Consider the following 20481-nt stretch of genomic DNA (forward strand, 5'->3'; position numbering starts at 1 on the left):
GGCCGCTCTTCATATAGTATATTTCTCTGTGGTTAAAGACTTTTTCTTAACACACATCCAATGTGAAGCCAGCAGGATGGATCTATGCTCTCCATTAGTAGGGTACCTAGTACTGTTAATCGTTGCCCACTTTTGCCATGCTTTTACTAAACACAGCTCTGGCCATCTTGGCCCTCTGCTCGTCTGTGTTGGCCGTTGGTGGTTCCCGTGGGGGGCGTGAACAGTTTCACGTGAACTCGTTCTCAACAAACCTGAGGGGCCATGGGGACGGCTTTATGCTCTCACATATAAAGTACCTAACACTCTTAATCGTTAACCACTTTTCCTACACACACAAACTGCACAAAGAGGCTAATGCTCTTCCGTAGTTGAGTACACCGCGATCTAAATCGTCTAACATTTCTTCTAAACAAAATTTTTATGATTGTGGAGGTCTAACGTTCCGAAACCACGATGTGATTATGAGGACCGTCCTAGGGGAAGGCCCCGGAAATTTTGTGCACGAAAATCAAAGTACACAAGGCTCGAACATGTTATCTCCATCGAAAGTGGGGCCACAGCGGCCTTCGAGTCAGCAGTCGACTGCCGTAACCTGTAAGACACCGTGGCGGGACATAACAAACACGTTACGTATATAGTTATTTGTCGCTGCAGACCATTGCTCAGCGCATGCCAACGAAGGTCGTCGTCGTACTTCGCCGACGCGCTCGTGCGATGGAGTCGGCGCTACGAATTTGGCGCCAAAAGCCGCGCCTTCCAGGTGTCTCTTGTCTTTCTCGGCGAAGATCTATAATCCGGCCGCGTGTACCCATGTACGTTCGGGCCCACGCCACAGCCTGTGCTCTCTCCAAAGCCGCGCGCATAATTGAATGGATACCTGGAAAACGCTGGCGGCGCCGTTGATTGGCGTGCTTTGTGCCGCACCATCGGCGGCGTACATATATGTCGCCAGAAGCTCGATATTTATGTATCCTCAAGTGAGAAACGTGTACCATCGCCCGGTTTGCGCCCATTTCATCGGCAACGCTTTGTGCCACTCGTGAGCAAACCGGTTGGGCGGTGCATGCGTGTTTCTGGGAAAGCAGCTTCGCCGTCTCCGCGGTAACTTAATAGAGATAAGGCGACAATGAAGGAGTGGCTACGAGTGAAAGGTCGCGCGTGATTTTGCTTCGGTTGTGTTCGTACGTGAATCGCGGCTTCGATTGTATGTAGCTTGCGCGGTTAGTTTCTTCGAAATCCTTTGTTGTTATTCCGCCGTTCTAGTAGCGTGTACCGTGCGCGCATACTCGAGTAGAGGAGGCGATTCTGGCAAATGATTCTGACTGAGCGAAATAATTGATGAGAAGAAAGAGGAAAGCTTAGAAAGAGAAAAAAAGGAAGCAAAGAAAGCGAGAAGGTAAGAAAGAGAGAGAAGGAGAAATAAAGGAGGTCACGCGGTCTTATATGTACTTACCTAAGACGAGTTGAATGCGAAATTCGCCCTCTTTTGGTTCGTGGTATTTATCTAAATATACTGTAATGATTCTTTAAGAGAGAGAGAGAGAGATAAATAAAGAGGAAAGGCAGGGAGGTTCACCAACCTTGGCTCGGTTGTCTACCCTACACTTGGGGTGGGGGAAAGGGAGAATAATAGAAAGAGATAGAAAAGAAGAGGAGTAAGAAATAGGAGGATGAATAGTCAGCTCTTTATGCTGTATTGATTCCTTATGGTCTGGTTTACTTTATTGAACTGGAGAAGTGCGCTTTCGAGAGCCGATTGTAGACTCTCTTGTGGTGACAGGTGCTAATGCATATGCCAGGTACCCACTACGCCATGAATTCTCACACTTTTGCGAAATAGGGAACTGCGAATATGGCATTGTTCATTATTCTACCGAGTGGCGAGGTACCCGCTACACGTCTGTAAGGCATCGTGTGCACTTTGTTGACGCTGAGTCTGATGACAACGAATAATGAATAATTATGGCTGAGCCCTTTGTAAATGTTGCGTCGCTTTAAACGACCCACTCGTTAGGGGATCGCATCGCGTGACGCCCATAGACGTCGGCAGGATTTTGTCTTAGGAGTAGGGGTTGGGGGGAGGGGGGGTCCAAACTTGCGTTCCAAGGTGGCTGGTGGGCAATGATCAATCTGGTGGCTGAGGTACTCGGCTGCTGACCCGCAGGTCGCGGAATCGAGTCCTGCTGTGGCGGTTGCGTTTCCGATGGAGACGGAAATGTTGTAGGCCCGTGCGCTCAGATTTGGGTGCACGTTAAAGAACCCCAGGTTTATTTGTTTTGTTTATTTTGTTTGGGCATTCTTTACAAAAATGCCCACGAAGGGGGCAAAAGCAGAGAGCGTCTCCTGACTAGGCCCACTTTTCGTGAAGCACCTCGGGCAAGTACAGTGAAACAGTGCATAAAAATTCAAGATTATACATACAAATTAGAAAAAAATATGATCATTACAACAAGCGCAGGAAATATCGGTTAAATATTCAAACAAAGCTGTTCCTTAGCGATAAATACAGAGACGTTATCAGCACTATTAAGTTATATTGAAATACATACAATTTCTGTGTATATGGTAAACAATGATGAAAACAAAGTTTACAACAGGTATATTTGATACACTACCAATCTTCAGCACACGCACCCTTTAAGTGTGTTAGCATTATTACATTCGTAATTTGCTTGTTAAATTTTGTTCGAAATTTCCGGAGCCCTCCACTACGGCGTCTCTCATAATCATATGGTGGTTTTGGGACATTAAACCCCCCCATATCAATCAGTCAGCAAGGTGGCTGGTGGAGATGGAGAGCGCTGGTGCAGCTTAGGTGCGGGAAAGTGCTGATGTTCCTCGACAGGGAAAAGTGACCCCTTCACACCACCCTTGGAGACGCCCATGGTTGTTGTTATTGTACTTTCTTTACTGCGCTATTGCGTACGTTAACGTGAGTGATTGACATGACGCACATACAGGGTCCTCTGGCATAGGAGTTTCATACACCAGCTGGCTTGAAGGTAGAATGGTGTAGAAGGCTTGACTGCTGCCTTAAGGGCCCGGATTCAAATCTCATCGGATCCTGTGGATACTTTCTCCGACTTCATTTTTTTTTAATTTCTCACAATATCAATGACGGACAACCGCGGAGGTGGCGGACGACTACGGCATTAAAAAACGGCTGTTGTGATCTCATCACAGCTTTCGCTTTAAAGTGACTTCAGATTCTGTGCAGCAGAGGTCGACTACTGAGACATTCTGTTAAAATTTTTGTGCCTTAGTGTGAATCGCGTGGTTTCTCAGAGTATTTTTTATTTCAAAATGCGGCCCCACGCTTTTATATTGGCCAGTGTGCAACTGATAAAACCCCACGCGTTGTAGGGCGATGACGTCTGGCAAGGCGGGCCACCGCGGGCACTAAAATCCCCTGTCCTGAATTTAAGTATTGGTGAACACATGTATACGCGGCTAAGGCAACAACGAAGTATCAATAAAGCTTAGTTATTTGCATTGCTTGAATAATATATTTCCATAAGGGTTTTTTTTTTTCTTCAGTAAAACTGAATGGACCGTAGTTCACGGAACCTGCCATATCTTCATGCAAATCCCCGCTGATTGGGCTTGCCGAAATCTCTGCTTCTAAGTCCATGTTCAATCGCATGTTCAACTAGATCACGTCCGAACTGGGTTTTGATCATAAGCATTGCTTTCGTGTTTACGCGGGCTGTAGTGAATATAAATCCTATCCAGTAATTTCGTGAGCTGCCCAATAATAATAATAATAATAATAATAATAATAATAATAATAATAATAATAATAATAATAATAATAATAATAATAATAATAATGCACCTACAGGTACGTTCTTGTTCCGGGAATCTGGGGATTTCTTTTTCACTGAAGAGAAAAACAGGATTCACTTTTGAAGTATATAGCTTGGTCTTACAGTTCACCATTTGTCCCTTTCTGATAAAGTCACGGATTGTCTAGGATGAACTTATTTACTATGTTCTCGTCTTGCCTTGTCTCTTCATTCTTTGAACACTATAAATAAGTGGTACACTTGCACGGATACTACCGATATGTCAATCGCAGAAGCCCTAAGGAACAAATAAGAACATGATACAATGGATCAATACGGTGGATTCCTTACTTGCACAATTCCAGATCCAACTCGCCTCTTATTTTCCAAACAGAAACAATGCGAAGGGCCTCTCCATAAGATGAAGGGTCAACGTTGAAATATTGGCGAACTCGTATGAACCATTCACCAGAAGTATACTTTCGTTTTCTTCGTACACAAACCGGCTTGCTACTCTAAGCGTTTAGGCAGCACACGCACCGCACGTGCCGTGGATTAGCGCATGGCGCGGCAGTATTTTCAGTACTTTATACAGCTTCAGCCGGCTCAAGATCGACGTATGCAAACAAAACGAGCAAAGCAGTAGCCCGGGAAGAGGGGGGGGGGGGGGGCGCTACGCAAGAACTACCACGGGTTTTCATTTCCTCGTCCGAAGGAGTGAGAGCTAGAGCTGGCTGTGTAGATGCGAAGAAAAGCGCGACAGAGCGTGTTTTATTGCTGCGTCTCAGCGTCAGTCAACCGTTCTCGCGTTCCAGCCTTAAAGGCTCGCTAGTCCTAACTCTCTGTATGCGGAGTCCGTCTTTTTTCTTCTTCGTATTTTCCGCCTGCATCGTGTATCGTCTGCTCAGCGTATTCGTCCGTCTGCTTGCCTCGTATATCCGTCTGTTTGATGTGGTTCGTCCGCTGCTCTCTCGTTTGCTTCTGCTTCTTCTTCTTCTGCCTTTTTTTTTCGCCCTTCTCTTTAGGCTGTAAGGTCTCCAGCGGTGTTGCCGCGAAATACGTCGCCACCGTCGCGCCTCGGGCGTCAAAACGCAGCAGGAAACGATCTAAATGACAGTTTTCTTATCCAGTCACGTGCGTACGATGCCGCTTCAGAAGCGCGTCCTCCTAACTATGCGAAAAGAAACCTCCTTGCTTACATAACCGGCGTTGCCCGCCCGATGCGTGCCAGGGAGCGGCGTGGTTCGTGACGAGAGGTCGTGGCGAGGGGGGTAGGCAGTGAGACAAGTTGTGAAAGAAATAAAAGAAGGCCTTTTCCTTCTCGCGTCTTGACGGCGTGGCGAGAAGGGTGTGTGCCGTTCCGAGGTCTGGCCGAGAGCGAGTACAGTAGTACGCGAGGCTTCCGATGTGGCTGTTGGTGCCGTAGAGCGCCCGGCGTGAGTAGTGTGTGTGGCTTTGCGCCTGTGAACACGTGCCAAGTTAGCGGTTTTCGCGCCGGCTAGAGCAATGCGGCAGCTTTCATAGCAGATGCTAACTCAATTTACAATTACTCATTACGAGCTGACACTGTCGCAAGAATCCACCGCACCGACCTAGATGCACCAGAAACAGCGGTAGAGCATCGCCCTTCACCTTCCTTTTCGGGTGCGTCCTATCGTCTGCATCCGATGCACGAGGCCAACATTGTTTTCTTCGCGCCTGTCACGTCGTCGTCGTCTGCTCGACCGTGGATCGCGCGGAAGTGACGTCACGGCGCGCGCGCTTCGCGTGACACAAAGCGGCGAATTGTCGTCTGTCTGCACGGCGTCGCGCATTGTCGTCTGCGCGCTGCTTCAGACGTCTTCGAAAGCCGACGACGAATCGAACGAACTGATCGCGACGAGCCGAAACAATACAGCTGTCTTCACGTTTTCTGCCGGTTGATTGATCGTGGTACCCGAATCTTTATTCGGTAGTTTTCTTTGTGTGTTTATCGCCGAGTGTTGGACCACACGAAGCCTGTGTTTCCCCGCAGCGAAACTGCGGATGCCGCTGCTTCATCCGAGTGCTCGGTAGACGCAGCCCCGCTACCAGCTGTGAGCTTGTTTTGCAAACACCTGCGAGATCCCTGCTTTCGCTTCCAACGTTCCTCCGGTGGCGCGCGCGTGCGTGCGTGAGCGCCCGTCTTCCGCCGAATCTGCTGAGTCTGACGTCTCTGCTTCCGGTCTTCAGCCCTGAACGCAGTCTGGTTCATCGAACGCACTGCGAATTGTAACGGACGCGCGCACTTCCGACCTGTGTCCGTCGGAAGCGAAACCGACTTCCCTGTCGACTCGGACCCACCGATCGGCGCCGTATGTTGCCCGCACTGGATCTGGAGTGACGTCACGTCTTGGAGGTGACGAACGCCGGCGCGCCAATTTTAGTTTGCACCCTTCCGGACGCGACGGTCGCCGTGCTTCGTCGGCTGTACTGTTATTCTTGTGTTTGTGTATCGTGAGGGGTGCGCGAAATAAGAAAACATGGCAGCGGTCGTGCAAAGAAGACAAATTAGGAGGCCTACGGGTAAGCTTCTTCACATCCTATTTCATCTCTTGTTGATCTTCTTTACTGTACAAAAAGAGGCAGACATTGTCCAAGTTACTTAGCAGCAGCACATACACAACGTCAGGATTCTTTCTGCATGCGTCGTTGTTAAGGTGTACAACTACTGAAGATTTGTTCCTTACTCGATAATTAAACGTAGTGTAACAGTATGTCACCGTGTTTACAATTACCCCAATAACAAAATAATTATATTGTTTCGAACGTTGAAGGTTATATCGTTTGGAGGTTGAATATGACTGTGCGTATGTATCCACTCCTTGGGATGCAAGCTATGGGAAGGGGGAATACAATAAGCAAGCAATGCAAAAAAAAAGAAAAAAAGATGACTAAGGATCATTCAGCAAGGCTGCAGTTGCTGTACCTTCACCTGAACAGTTTTGTGTTTTGTTTGACAGACCATGTTAAAATAATGATCTTCATGCCACACGCTCTTACAATTAACAACTTATGACAAGCACTCGTTGTTACAAGTCATAAAAGGCAGCTGATTAACACTTGGCTGTCAACGAATTGCAAAGTCCGAAAACTAAGACTTTTTTTGTCCATTTTATATACCAAAACAGGCCATAACTGCGTTATCGTTTCAATATCGCTTCATGATACAAAAATCCTTTTTAGATAACGCGATTACACGATAACCAAGCGTTGAGGTCTATCGCCTTTTATGACATCTACCCACAAGTGATAGCCATGTTTATTCAACTTCCTTGCAACAGCACGTGCCGCTAGAAGTACTGTAATGTCTTCTGTAAAAAAAAAAAAAAAACATGAAAGTACAGCGTTCGTGTTTTGAGCAGTTTTCTTCAAGTCCTCGTCTATTTCCGCTGTTTGATTATATTAGCCACGATTCAAAACCAACTCACCCGTTTCTCAATTTTAATCATGTGAAAGGGTTTCTAATCTCAGCACAGTCATTGACTCCCGGCTGAAGCAATCTCGGCGTCCTTCTTTATTGTTTCTTTTTTTATTCTTTGCAAGCCTCTCGCTTCGTCGTGCGATTGTTCGAAGACGCCGAAAAAAATTGAAAGGTTGCCTCTCGGGCAGATGTACTTCGCTGTATTTCACTCCTAACATTGACAGAAGCTTCTTAGTCTAAGAGGGATCGGTAAGCGAAAAATGGCAATTGATCGCGACTATAGACACTAGTGGAGGCGGCCGGTCAATGGCAGTGAACGCTTGTGAAAAAGAACAAGAAAAGGAACATTGTCGCTAAAGGTACGAGTCAGATAATTTCACAATAAGCTGGCAATACAGAGTTTCACTCACTCACAATAAGCTGTATTGGCGTCCGAAATTACCGTATTTCACAAGCGTGTTGGAATCCTTTCAGACACCCATTAGTAAATAGAGGAATGTAGGGAAAAAAAGTAGACATATTTTTAGTGTATATACAGATAGCCAAATGTACAAACTGGCGGCTGAATTCACGAGGTAATACGCTGTTCTTCCTTTCTATTGGTGGCTTGCGTGTGACGTCATAGACGCACAATGACTTCGCTATGGCGGCATAGATGACGCCAAGGCGGTATAATCGCACTGCAACGTTATTGGGCCATAAATAAAGGATACCTCCCTAGGCCAACAGAAGCAACCGATATCAAAGCCACAAATTGATTTTCCCATAATAAATAAAGAACATAATCACTAATACGTTATAAATTTAATTACTAATTACAGTAATAACGTAATGACAGGAAGAGAGAGAAATATTATAATAAAGTTATGGATGTTAACTAAACTACGTCCAGGTTGCCACCCTACAAGTGGGGAGGGCACGTCAAGTAATGACGTAATCAAATAAAGAACATAATTACAAGGGCAGTAGGAAGTCACAGTATATTCACTGAGTGAATTATGGGGAGTGGGGCAAAAAGGCCATCAGTCCGTCCATCCGTGCGTGCCCGTCCGTCCGTCCGTCCTTCCGTACGTCCGTTCGTCGTCTGTCTGTCCGTCCGTCTCTACGTCCATCTAGTGAACACTCAAAGTACCGCTATTTCGCATCTTTCCATCACATATTCATCATATGCAAGTACTGTCATTCAGCGCACATTCCAAGGACTCAACGAGAGGTGGCTACCTACTACTACTACTACTATACTACATACATCGGGGACGCATGACCCACGGCTTAAGGAGCTTCGCCCCTAAAACATACTTATTTTGAAACTTTGAAATAACTCGCGACTGAAGTAACTGACGAAGTAACTGGTGACATACTAAGCAAAAAAAAAAAAAAAAGAGCGCCCCGCCGCGGTGGTCTAGTGGCTAAGGTACTCGGCTGCTGACCCGCAGGTCGTGGGTTCAAATCCCGGCTGCGGCGGCTGCATTTCCGATGGAGGCGGAAATGTGGTAGGCCCGTGTGCTCGGATTTGGGTGCACGTTAAAGAACCCCAGGTGGTCGAAATTTCCGGAGCCCTCCACTACGGCGTCCCTCATAATCATATAGTGGTTTTGGGACGTTAAACCCCACATATCAATCAATCATTACTAAGCAAAAGTAACACTCGGTTGACATTGTTGAAGTAGTGTTGATACCCACGGCCCATATTTTCGTTTCACGAGAAGTCTGATCTTGGGCCTTAAAGGCGAGAAAAAAAAAGGGGGGGCAGTCATTTACACTGCTAACGCGAATTTCGCAGCGGACAGAAAACGAAAAATAAAAAGAACGCCTTAGCGTGCATGCCTGCGTGGATTCCATTGGTTTATCACGGCGGCATCCGAACGCGCCCTCGTGGCAATGTGGCGAAACTAAACGGCCCAGCCTGATCGAGTTGGCGTGTCGGCTGCATCGAGAACTTCGGAAACTCGCTTTTCGGGTGGATGTGTTTTTTAAATGAAGTTATACTCGCAACACGCCAAAAGAGTCGTTTTGTGTGACTGTGTGCACTGATTATTTCCCCGGGACGGCGCTATGCTCTCCGTTGGTAGAGTACCTAGTACTCTAAATCGTTAACAACTTTTTCTAAATACCTAATTGTCTGAATCGTTACCCACTTTTTGTAAACACACAATAGTTAAAATTTCTGTACATGATCTTTACCGGGGCGGCTTTCTGCGGTCCTATAGTAGAGTACCAAGTATTCTAAATCGTTAAACACTTTTTCTAAACACACTAGCTTTTCTCTTTAGATAGGATTTTTTTAGCCTATATTCCGTTCAGTTACGCAGGCCATCGCTGTGGCAGAAAAGAGATGGCGCTACATGCACAAGTCTCGAAATCTTGTTCTTGTCATCCTAAACACTCATGCACGCTTTATAACTTGAATGTTTTGGAATTCTTAAGTTTTGCGCATAGTGTAAATTCACTTTTCCTAAACTTTGTTCATCATGTACGGCGTGTATACTACGATAAGTGTGTGTATGTTAGTCTTTAGATGTATGTGTTAGGGACATCGTATGGGGATGGACATTTTTGTAGAAAGGTGTAGCGCATATTATGCCTTGTCATTCGTTTACGTTATTGTGCTCGTCACATAGGCCCTGTTTCCATGCGCTTGCAGCGCCCCACGATAGAATATTTTTTTTTTACTAAACGCACTTGTTACTAGTGTATACACGACCAATATATGTAGTCTTCATGTTCGCGCGTCCGTGCCTCTGCGCACATACGGCCATAAGCCTCGTACAGAGGCCATGTGTGCGCTCATATGGTCTCCCTCATAGAACAGCAAATCATTAAATCTTTGCCGAAGCTATGGTGTCAGCATTTCTTTGCCAATTCACGAAAAAAAAAACGGTTCGTTCGTCTCTCCGTAGCCCTCAGATATCTGAAGCATGTAGGTTCGGCCCCGGCCCGTCTATACGTCCACTTTACTTTTATTCGCATCAATATCAAAACTGCCCCAGTGCACTTGAAACAGCACAATAAACGCGCCTTATATCTTTGTTGGCTTCATTATTCGCTTGTTTTCATAAGAGTGTGTACAAAAAGGAAAATAAATAGAGAAAGAAGCCCTCAAAAATTTCATTTTATCCCTTCAATCATAGCGAGGGTCTCGTTCAGGTGGACTGAGAGGGAGAGAGAGGTACACTTTATTAATTTCTGGCAGAGTATTGGCTGGGCTCCCACCTAGAGGCTAACGGAGAGACCGGACTGGATGCCTTCGAGTTGTGTGCGAGGGCTTATCGGTCAGCCGACCGCCCGTCAAAGGATCACGTTCTACGTGAAGCCAGCTGGCAAAATAAATAATGCTCCCTGTCGCGTAATTCAATTATCGTGCATAAAAAATTACATCATCTCCCCGCAAGGGACCATGGGGTAATGCAGAGCATCGCGGTTAGGGCATCGCAAGCAGTTTTTTTTTTTTTTTTCAATCAAGAAATTCGCTAGCAGACGATACCTGCGTCAGCGTAGCGATGCCAGAGAGGGGAGCAGAGGAGAGAGGAGAGGGACGCGGATACGCAATGGGGGAGCGAGCGAAAGCAGGTGGTAGGAAAGAAGTGGAGAGAGGAACGAGCAGCTGTTGAAGAGAGAGAAGGAGAAGAGTCGCACAGCCGTATTGTGAGTGTGGAAGATGAAGGCGTGACATATCCGCAAGCAAGATATGCTTCGCATCTAAAAATCAAATATTGAACGATTATTACAGTTTAACGTCCCAAACCACGATATGATTATAAGAGACGCCGTAGTGGAGGGCTCCCGCAATTTCGACCACATGAATTTTTCAACGGACGCCTAAATATAAGTACGTGGACCTGGAACATTTTCGCTTCTATCAAAAATGCGGCCGCCTGTGCCGGGATTCGCTCCCGCGACCTGTGGGTCAGCAGTCGAGCACAATAATCGCTACTCTATACCACCACGGACGGTGTAAAAAATTAAAAATTGACACGACTCCTGCATTTGCCTCAGATCAATGGCAGGCGAAATCTGCTGCGTTTTCTTTGCAGTTAATTGTATCACAAGGCGGTCTATTTCTCGCTGTTTACAACGCAGTTATGTCGTGGTTTTGGCGCGGGAAATCGCCCTTATTTAATATATAGCACTGCATATGTTCAGCTTCACCGTAGCCCCAACGCAAGCACGTGACTAGGAAGTGGGGTCAATCGCGCATCCAGCACGAATTGCGAGCATGACGAAGCTTTCCGAGTCTGCCGTTCGCGAATAAGTTGAAAATGACGCACACAATTTCGCTCTCGGATGCTAGCCCTGCGTGTCTCGAGCGTCTGGCGGCCAGCTGTGGCTTGGCTGGTGAGAAGACTATGCAGGCCCGAGACAACGCCTCCTCATTCCTACTAACAATATGGCCAGTTAGGTTTTTCTTTCTCTTCATCATATACGTACAAAACTGTTCTTTCGTTGAATCTCTTGATATGAACTAATGCGCCAGCAGGCTACAAATATGATCAATAATAGCTGCCGGGTTCTACATGTCAAATTAAGGACATGATTACAAGCGACGTTATGGTAGAGGACTCCGGGAGTTTTTACTGTCTAAATGTAGGAGCGCGAGCCTTTGGCATTTAGCCTTCACGAAAATGTGGCGTCCGTTGTCGGGATGCCATCTCGTGACTTTCGCCGCGTTGGAAGTCAAGAAGAGGAGGAGGAGGAGGAAGGAAAGAAATGAAAGGCAGGGAGGTCAACCAGACGCACGTCCGGTTTGCTACCCTGCACTGGGGGAAGGGGTGAGGGGATTAAAGGAGAAGAGAGCCATGACCATTAGATCACCGTGGTGGGTCCAGTTGCGAATGGTTGCGAATGTCGACATACAATATAATAAATAAGAGACAGAACAGTCTTTTAACTCTTTTTGCCGTGTGTTAACTCTGACACATATAACTCTGCCACCAACTCTCTTTTGCAGAGAGTCCTGGGATTCTATGCAATCGGGAATCATTGTCACGTGCAGTTTAGTTACAGTTGTCCCGCTGGGCTACACACTTCCACGCTGCTGTCGCAGAGGGCAATCTCGTGCACTGACAGCACAAGGGCGAGCTCTTAATTCGATGAAGAGACGCGCCCGTTACTTTAGCAGGTTATCACGCATTCCAGTTTCCAGGCGTATACTTTATGCTCGCTGCTGACAGTCGAAAAGTTCTCATGGGTAAAATACAATACATACACAATGCATGCAAAGACAGAACAAGTGTTACCAAGAAATGCCCGCGCAAGTACCGTCTTCTCCTGCAACACCTGTTGGCGCGCTGGAAATATAAATGTTCTGTGCACAAAGCGTTTCACGCCTGCAGAGCGGATTTGACGCAAACATAGCTGACGTGTAAACAGAGTTGCGTGGGTACTCTCATACTGAATGGCTTTTATGTGCCTTGTATTGTTTTGAAAATAAAAAAAGTGATGTTACGAATCAGGTATGTTGTTATATAAACCTGTAATGTGATTCTGCTACGCCTGTCCGCCTCGATAAATCGGTGGCTATATAAGGAGCTCGGCTGCTACCTGAAGGTCGTGGCTTTGATTCCAGCCACGGCGGTCACATTTGCGATATACGCAAAATGCTTCAAGGCCCGTGTATTGTGCGATGTCAGTGTGGAATGAAAAATTCTATGGTGGTCGATATTCCCGGAGCCCTCCACTACGGCGTCTCTCGTAAAGTGGTTTCTCGATGAAAAACCCCTGATAGCGTGATCATTATTAACGTGCACCTATAATTATTATAAACATCATCGACAGTTAGGCAGACTTGCATTTTGTCCGCAATAGGCTACCCAACAGTGTCAAAAATGGCTACAAGAGTGATTCAGTATTTTCAGCACTAGACTCGATACGCTCGAAGTGTAACCACTGCGCTAGATGGCCATTTTGCACCGCCTCTTTCCGTCCCCGTCATCATTTTTCGTAACCCCATTTTCTTCCTTTTTAATCCTTGTGAAGCAGGCTATAGACTTCATTAGCTCAGGTCATGACCTCACTGCCTTCCAATAAGTTATCTCTCTATTCGTCTTTCAACCACTTGCCAGCAAGCCACTTGGAAGAGAACAGAACGTAAATTCTGCTCAAGTTACGTGAAATCGAACTCATGCATGCGCGCATTCTTACTAACATATACTAACCGCAAACTGCTTCGGGCACGAAGAATTGCTCATCCAATAAATTTTAATTCACGTGACCTGAGCGGGCTCGGTATAAGGCGACGTTCTTTATTTATCGCGCTTCTCTCTCCGAGGAATGACGGCACAAAGTTTGCGCCCGGCGCTTCCTCTTGTTAAGATGACGCATGCCTGCAGTTATTCACCGTGTGTTCTTGTATGTATGTACTCACCCCTTGCAGAGGCCAGCCGTTAGTCGTATAGTTGGTTGTGTCCGTAACATGCACCGCAAGTTTTCGAGTGCTAAGATAGATTTTTATTCCCATATTTTCTTCGGTAATAAAATTTGGCAGCGCCCGACGGCCGCCGTCCCTGTCGGTGACCTCTCGCAATCTACTGTAGCCTCGAGTTTCACGACAACTCTTCTCGTGTTCCTTTTTATTTTTTCATGTTGTCTTACTTCGTTTTTAGGGTGCATGATTTTTTTTTTGCCTTCAGCCCAGAATTACACTGTTATAATCACAACGAAACGGGACGGTTGTTATCATTTGTCGTTGGTTTCGTTGTGCCGACACACGCACACTTGCGAGACGTCAACGGTCCTGCATAGACTTCCACGGTCGCGCCTTTTTTATTTTTATTTTCTTTCTTTTTTTCTAGATAACTCGTGTAGATAACCAGTTTGTACTCGCCTCCGTTATTGCCCCTCGGTTTGTAATTGCCGCGGCTGTAAACATGCCATCCTGTAGCACTGCGATTTACGCTGGCCGTCGCACGTATATCCCTTATGAGTCGTTAAGACAAGTGCGTAATGAAGACAGCTGTTTTTCTCGCAATTTCGAGTCTATTCAGGAGCTACAAAATCCCTATAAACACTAGCACTGAAGTTATGGGACGTATCACGGACTGTTTACGTGTATAGACATGGTTAGAAGGATTGTTGTGTACAGTACCGTTTTCTGTTAAAGCGCTCATTACAATGAGCACCGTTAATGTTACCAGCCTTATATAGCAGCAAGCGGATAAGATAACGATGTTGATGCATTGCAATGGTATGTCAAGAAAAGTCAGAAGTGCCAATCACTGGTAGTCTTGTGTAAATCTAAGCCACTATGCATTTGCAAGAGAGTGAGACGCAAGCATGCAGTGCACGAGCGTGTTTCCCTATAACAGTGGACCCGACTGTACGTTCTTGATAGGTCACAGCGCTCAATGGACAAGCATGAAGTACGAAGAAGAATGAATTATCACCAACTAGCTCAGGTTTCCCTTCTTGTGAATGTCATCTAGGTAGCGCACTTTTCATCACGAAACAGCAAGCTTTACTTAACACCTTTGCTACACACTGAACCCTTAGAACCCAAAAAATCATTTTTCGATCTTTGTTTATTTGTCCTGTTATTCCTCTTCTGTAGTGCAGGGTAGCGAACCAGTAGTGCGTCTGTCCAACCTCTCTGCCTTTCCAACCATCTTTCTCTCTTCATCTTATGTCTTCCTTTTTTGAACTTGGTTCATCGCTCGGCTGCAAAAAAAAAGGGGGGGGGGATGTAGGTGTAAAACTGCTTTACAAAGTTCCCGTCCCCTAGAAAGAACATGAGACAGTGGTTTGAAGAAGAAGAATCAAGACAAATACATAGCAACCTGGTTAAAAGGGCTCTAAAGAGTAACAATGACACGGTTTAGATTGACAAGCTCTTTAAGCTGCACTGTAAGCAGTTCGCTGGTTGCTGGACACACCAAAATTTCATAGTTTCCTGTATTACGGTTGTACTGGGCGGTTGCACTAAGTTGACTGCTTCGTATAAAAATGCTATTTTCCGCCTTGAATGTCAGCTAATCATTCAGTCTTTGCAATCGATGCCGTGTATTTCACTATAAAAAGTTCGTTATTAGCGGAGAAAATCAAAGTTGAAATTTCAGTTTAAGATATCGCGCCGAAATCACCCGCGCGTTACGTCAGAAATATTGAAATGTAAATTTTGTTTTTTGACGACATTGGCGAGATGAACTATTTTCGAACTTCGTATGCGAGATCTAAGGCACCCACAGGTGACAATGCACTTCATTTTTTTTATCTATTATAAGCTACGTAGGACTCAGGAGACGTCTTCGAAATCTATGACGTCACGCTGTTTCTGGCGCGGGAATCTCAAGATGGCGTCTCTGCGAGTCTCATTTTCTTTGGGCGCGTTTTCTCGCTTACCGAGCGGCATGTCGCGGTAAGAGTGGTGTTTTGGGGATTGTAAAACTGCTTTACTAGCAGAATAAAAATTGTTGTGCTCTTTAATGTTATTTGAATACATTAATACCGATATTGACATCGGAAACTGAAGCATAACTGAAACGACTGAAGGCACAGCAGTGACAAAGGTATACAAAAAGTACACTGCTAGTGATCTTTATAATAAATGTTTATATTTGCGAAGTTATTTCAATTAGACTACCGTTATTTAGAAACACAGGAATAGCGTATTCCACTGCTTACATTTCATAATTTGTTCACTGGTTGCGGGACGCACCAAATTTCATAGTTTCGTGTATTACGGTTGTACTGGGGTCCTCGCTAAGTTGGCTGTCTCATACAAAAATGCAATTTTCCGCCTTCAATGTCAGCCGACCATTGAGTCTTTGCAATTGACGCAGCTGCGTACATGGTGTTCGGGCAGCAGTGCAACGCCTTGGAAGAATAAGCTGCACGACACTCGCTTAAACGGCAGCACAAGTAAAAGGATAATAAAAGAGAAGGAATACTAGTACCGGAGTTTCGCATGGCTTGCTCCACTAATGAGCCTTGCGTCAGCCACAGCAATTCCCGGCAGGTGGCTAGGAAAGAGTGAACACGCCTGAGCGGAGGAGAGATATGCACGCTAAATGAATTATTGCTCTCCCGGTAGGCAACACGCCTCAGGGGACCCGCCGCGGGGGTCTTGTGGCTGAGGTATACTCGGCTGCCGACACGCAGGTCGTGGGATCGAATCCCGGCTGCGGCGGCTACGTTTTCGACGGAGGTGAAAATGATGCAGGCCCGTGTGCTCAGATTTTGGGTGCACGTTAAGGAACCGCAGCTGGTCGAAATTTTCGGAGCCCTATTACTACGGCGTCTATGATATCATATGGTGGTTTTGGGAGGTTAAACCCCAAATATCAATAAATCAATCAATTAATAAATCAATCAATCAGTCAACATTCTCAGCGGGACCAGCTTTGCTGGAAACAAGAGTGTTTCAATGTGTGTATTACACTCACTTCTCAGTGTAGCCTTCGCAATTTGAAGAATGGATTGGGTGAGGTACTACAGGGCGAGGCTTTGTTTACCTTTATATATAAGCTGTACACAGGTATCTTTACGCAACTTGCGTACGCGTACAAAGGGCTCGTGGAACAACGATTTTCAGTCAACCTAGTAACTCGACTAACCCAGTGTTCGATCATTTGTAAAAAAAGAGGGAGCCGGCATTAAAGCGAACATGAAGGTGCATGGTTTCGGTGACATGCTGAGATATACTATCAATTCTAGCTTTATGAGAACAGCACTTCCGTAAAAAAGTGAACACGTAATTATATACGTTCGGAACAATACGGTTTTCTATGTGCTATAGGATCTCATATTGCAACCTTCGTTGGCCACAGTAAGTGTGATCAAACCTCTCTATTCGATGACCTTCTCGGGACGGCTTAAAGTCTTCCCATAGTAGAGTACCAGGTAACCTACATCGTTAACCACTTTTTTTTTTTTTACAAACATGGACGTGGGTGTTCCGAGCATCCATTTAATTTACACGTAGTGTTAGGGAGAGCTTCATGTGCTACCATAGTAGAGCACAATATGCTCAAAATCGTCAAACATTTGTTCTATACATGATCGATAACAGTACCATATGAACTTTTTTGTGATAATATTTAGTATAGCATAATCGCCAGCTTCTTGGCTTTCATATTCACAATGGTCTGCGCAGTGGTCGGACGACTCTGAATTTTTCGAGAACCATGACTTGTATATTCTCCACAATTTTATTTTTCCTCGCTATTTAGATGTGAGTTAAGCAAAACGGGTATTTTATCCAAGGTGAAGAACAGCCTCAAATCGGAATGGACGACGAGGAAAAAAAAAAAAGGAATCGCGAGGAAAGCGTTCTGTAGAAAGTGTGGTCTGCACGTGCGTAAACTGCAATAAATGATTAAGTGTTGACAAGTTACCAACTGGGGAAATGGAAAGGATGGGGAGGTATATTTGATATCCCATTTCCTGCCCTACAGTGAAGGAAGGTCACAGACTGCGTCATAATTCAAAAAGAGAAGCGACATCGTGAATACGTGATAACATTTACTGCTTTATTCTTCCAAATGAACTCTCTCTAGTTGCTTTTCATATATATTTTTTTATTGATGCGACTTTCCTACTATATGTGTAAACCAGTAGCCACCGCTATAAAAAAAAGCACTAACATCTAAACAACGTATAATTAAAATAAGAAACGAATGGAGAGTGTTCACAAGCGTTGCGCAGCTGCTCGCGCTTGGGACGGAACGCGCTTTCGAACGACGTCTAGGTCATCGAGGTTGTCGACATGCGAAAAACGAAACGACATGGTTCACGAGCACAAGAAGAGAATACGCGGCGCCATCGTTCGGCGTGTCGCACGATTTGCTCGGCTAATGAGTCGGGCACTGCTGCACGAGAGGCTTCCTTCCTTGTAGCTTCTCCTTCTATCTTGTTTTTTTTTTTTCGTTTTCGTGTGGCTCTGTCTCCGTCTCGTCTTCATCTCCGGCTTTGTTATACCGGTCTACCGCCGCGCTCAAGGGCCGCCGCATGTGCCGCACGCATAAGCTCTCCAGACGGCGGCTATACGGGGCGTGCTCGTGGAGTAGTCCTAGTAGTGTTATGCAGAGTGGCGTTGGCGGCGGTGCATGGCTTGTTCCGCGTCTGGGACCTGAGAAATGGAGCTTCCCCGCAAGGCTCTCGCTTTCGTCGTGCTCCTCCCTCACCCTTCTCGCGGTTGACCCGGCGCAGGGTGGTCGCGTGACCTTGACTCTGCGCTGCGCCGAGAATGCGGTGGCGCCGCGCCGGGCGCCGGGTAGTCTGCAGGTGCGCCTTTCGTTTTTGTTCGTAGACCCCCTCCACAACTTCTCGTTCTGGTTGTTACGCCTTCTTTCTCTCTTCCTTTGTTTCTTTCTTTGTTTTTTTGAGCTGTGAAGACTAAAGCCTTATTTTTATGTCGGCCGCTTCCTTGTACATGCAGTCTTGGCCACCCATCTTTTTTTCTTTGTCTTGTTCCTCTTTTGTTTCTCTGGGTTGCATTTCGTCGTTCGCTTCTTTGAGCAGCCACACCATGTTATTTGGCGTGGACTCGGTAGACGTTCCTCGAGGGTGCGTTGCCAAACTAGTTCGTTGCCTACGCTTTCGCAATAGCGAATGATTGTGTGTCTCGCGCACAAATCAATTTGTTCGAGTTACCTTCTTTCCTGGTTATATGTTTGGTAACTATGCCTCGCTGAACGTAACCACTGTATCGGTTCCGCAACGGCTGTTTCACGAGAGAACACGAACGAGTCGGGTCGATTGCGTCTTTGCGTTATTATTTTTCTCAGCGTGTACTACGCCTCAGCGGCTTCAGGGTCACAGCTTGCGATTATAGAAACGCACCATCTCGATCTTAGGTGCTTTCGAGCACCGGCAAATGTCACTCAAGACACGCAAGTACAACTGGATAATTTGAAACGCTGCCCTTGCAGCTACACACACATACACACACCAAGCAAGTATCTGTCGCAAAAATAAACAGCGAGAGAGAATGAAGCATGTTAGAGAGAAACCTGTAGCTGTGATCGTAGCGATGGACTTCCCCATAGGCGGCCTTTATCAAGCTTTCTTTTTTTATCGTACGTGTTCAACCTCTAAAAAACAACGCATGGCGATAGCACGGCCACCCCAGATTGGTTCCTCTCTACATAATCATCTGCAATATGCGTTCTGCTACCCTTCTATTGACCTACGGATTGATTGATATGTGGGGTTTAACGTCCCAAAACCACTATATGATTATGAGAGACGCCGTAGTGGAGAGCTCCGGAAATTCAGACCACCTGGGGTTCTTTAACGTGCACCCAAATCTGAGTACACGGGCCTACAACATTTCCGCCTCCATCGGAAATGCAGCCGCCGCAGCCGGGATTCGAACCCGCGCCCTGCGGGTCAGCAGCCGAGCACCTTAGCCACTAGACCACCGCGGTGGGGCTGGACCTACGGAGTATGAGACCTGCTTTTCTCCTTTACAGATGAGCTGTTGGAACACCACCTAGACTATTGAATAGTCTAGGTGGTGTTGGCTGTTGCCGCACATATACTAAAAAAAAAAAAACGCTGTCCTCGTCATGAACAGGCACGCGATTTTATTTTTATAGCTGTCAGACACGCCCTATTAGAGAGATATAGCTACCTCTGGGTAGCTAGCTCTGGGAGAGACCGGTTGCTCGAATGAAGGATGCCTGTCTGATGAACACATTGTGCTAACGAGTGCTTCGCGGTGGTCAAACGAGGCGTTTTGATACAATGACGCGTGCACGATCGTAATCAACAATCAGCGCACTGTGTGCGTGTTTAGGTTTAGGCGTATAGGGGCGATGCTTTTGCATGATCACATGATTAAACAGTTGAAAGTCTCGAAGCTTCAATTCGCACGTGACTATAGATAGGACGGCTTTCTGCTTTGCTATAGTTGAGTACCAAGTACTCCAAAACGTTAAATACTTTTTCAAACACACATGAGACCCGAGGGATGGCTTTCAGCTCTCCGAAAGTACTGAGTACTCCTAATCGTTAACCTTTTTTTTTTTAATCCACTGGTTTATGGTAAGATAACGCTGGAAACTGGGACAGCTTATTCCTTTCCCATACTATAATAGTATACATAGCACTCTAAATGGTCGGACAATTGTTCTAAACAGACGCCGCGAACCTCAAAAAGGCGCCTATCCCACAGTGCAGAAAATATGCTTTGTTGTGTGGAATCACCTCGATGAGCAACTGGAAATACACAGCCCAAAGGCTTTCTTTGACGATGGCGCATGCGTTTCTTCAGAGTAAGGAAGGGGCAGTGGGAGCGTCCAGTTCTTTCGTACTTAC

General features: G+C 46.0%; 1 protein-coding gene across 7 annotated transcripts in view; it reads left to right on the forward strand.

Moving 5' to 3' along the window:
- sick (sickie) overlaps positions 1-20481 on the forward strand; it is a 1179025-nt gene that overhangs the window by 845516 nt on the left and 313028 nt on the right. For 2 of the 7 annotated variants that reach the window (XM_075869569.1, XM_075869570.1), the window contains exon 1: positions 5164-6329. The exons of the other annotated variants lie outside the window; for them this stretch is intronic. In XM_075869569.1, coding sequence (XP_075725684.1) covers positions 6287-6329 — 43 coding nt within the window. In that variant the 5' untranslated portion in view covers positions 5164-6286. Of the gene's footprint in view, positions 1-5163; positions 6330-20481 lie in introns of those variants that run through there. 7 annotated transcript variants of the gene reach the window in all.

Source organism: Rhipicephalus microplus, chromosome 7, assembly GCF_043290135.1.
Source record: "Rhipicephalus microplus isolate Deutch F79 chromosome 7, USDA_Rmic, whole genome shotgun sequence".
NCBI lineage: Eukaryota > Metazoa > Arthropoda > Arachnida > Ixodida > Ixodidae > Rhipicephalus > Rhipicephalus microplus.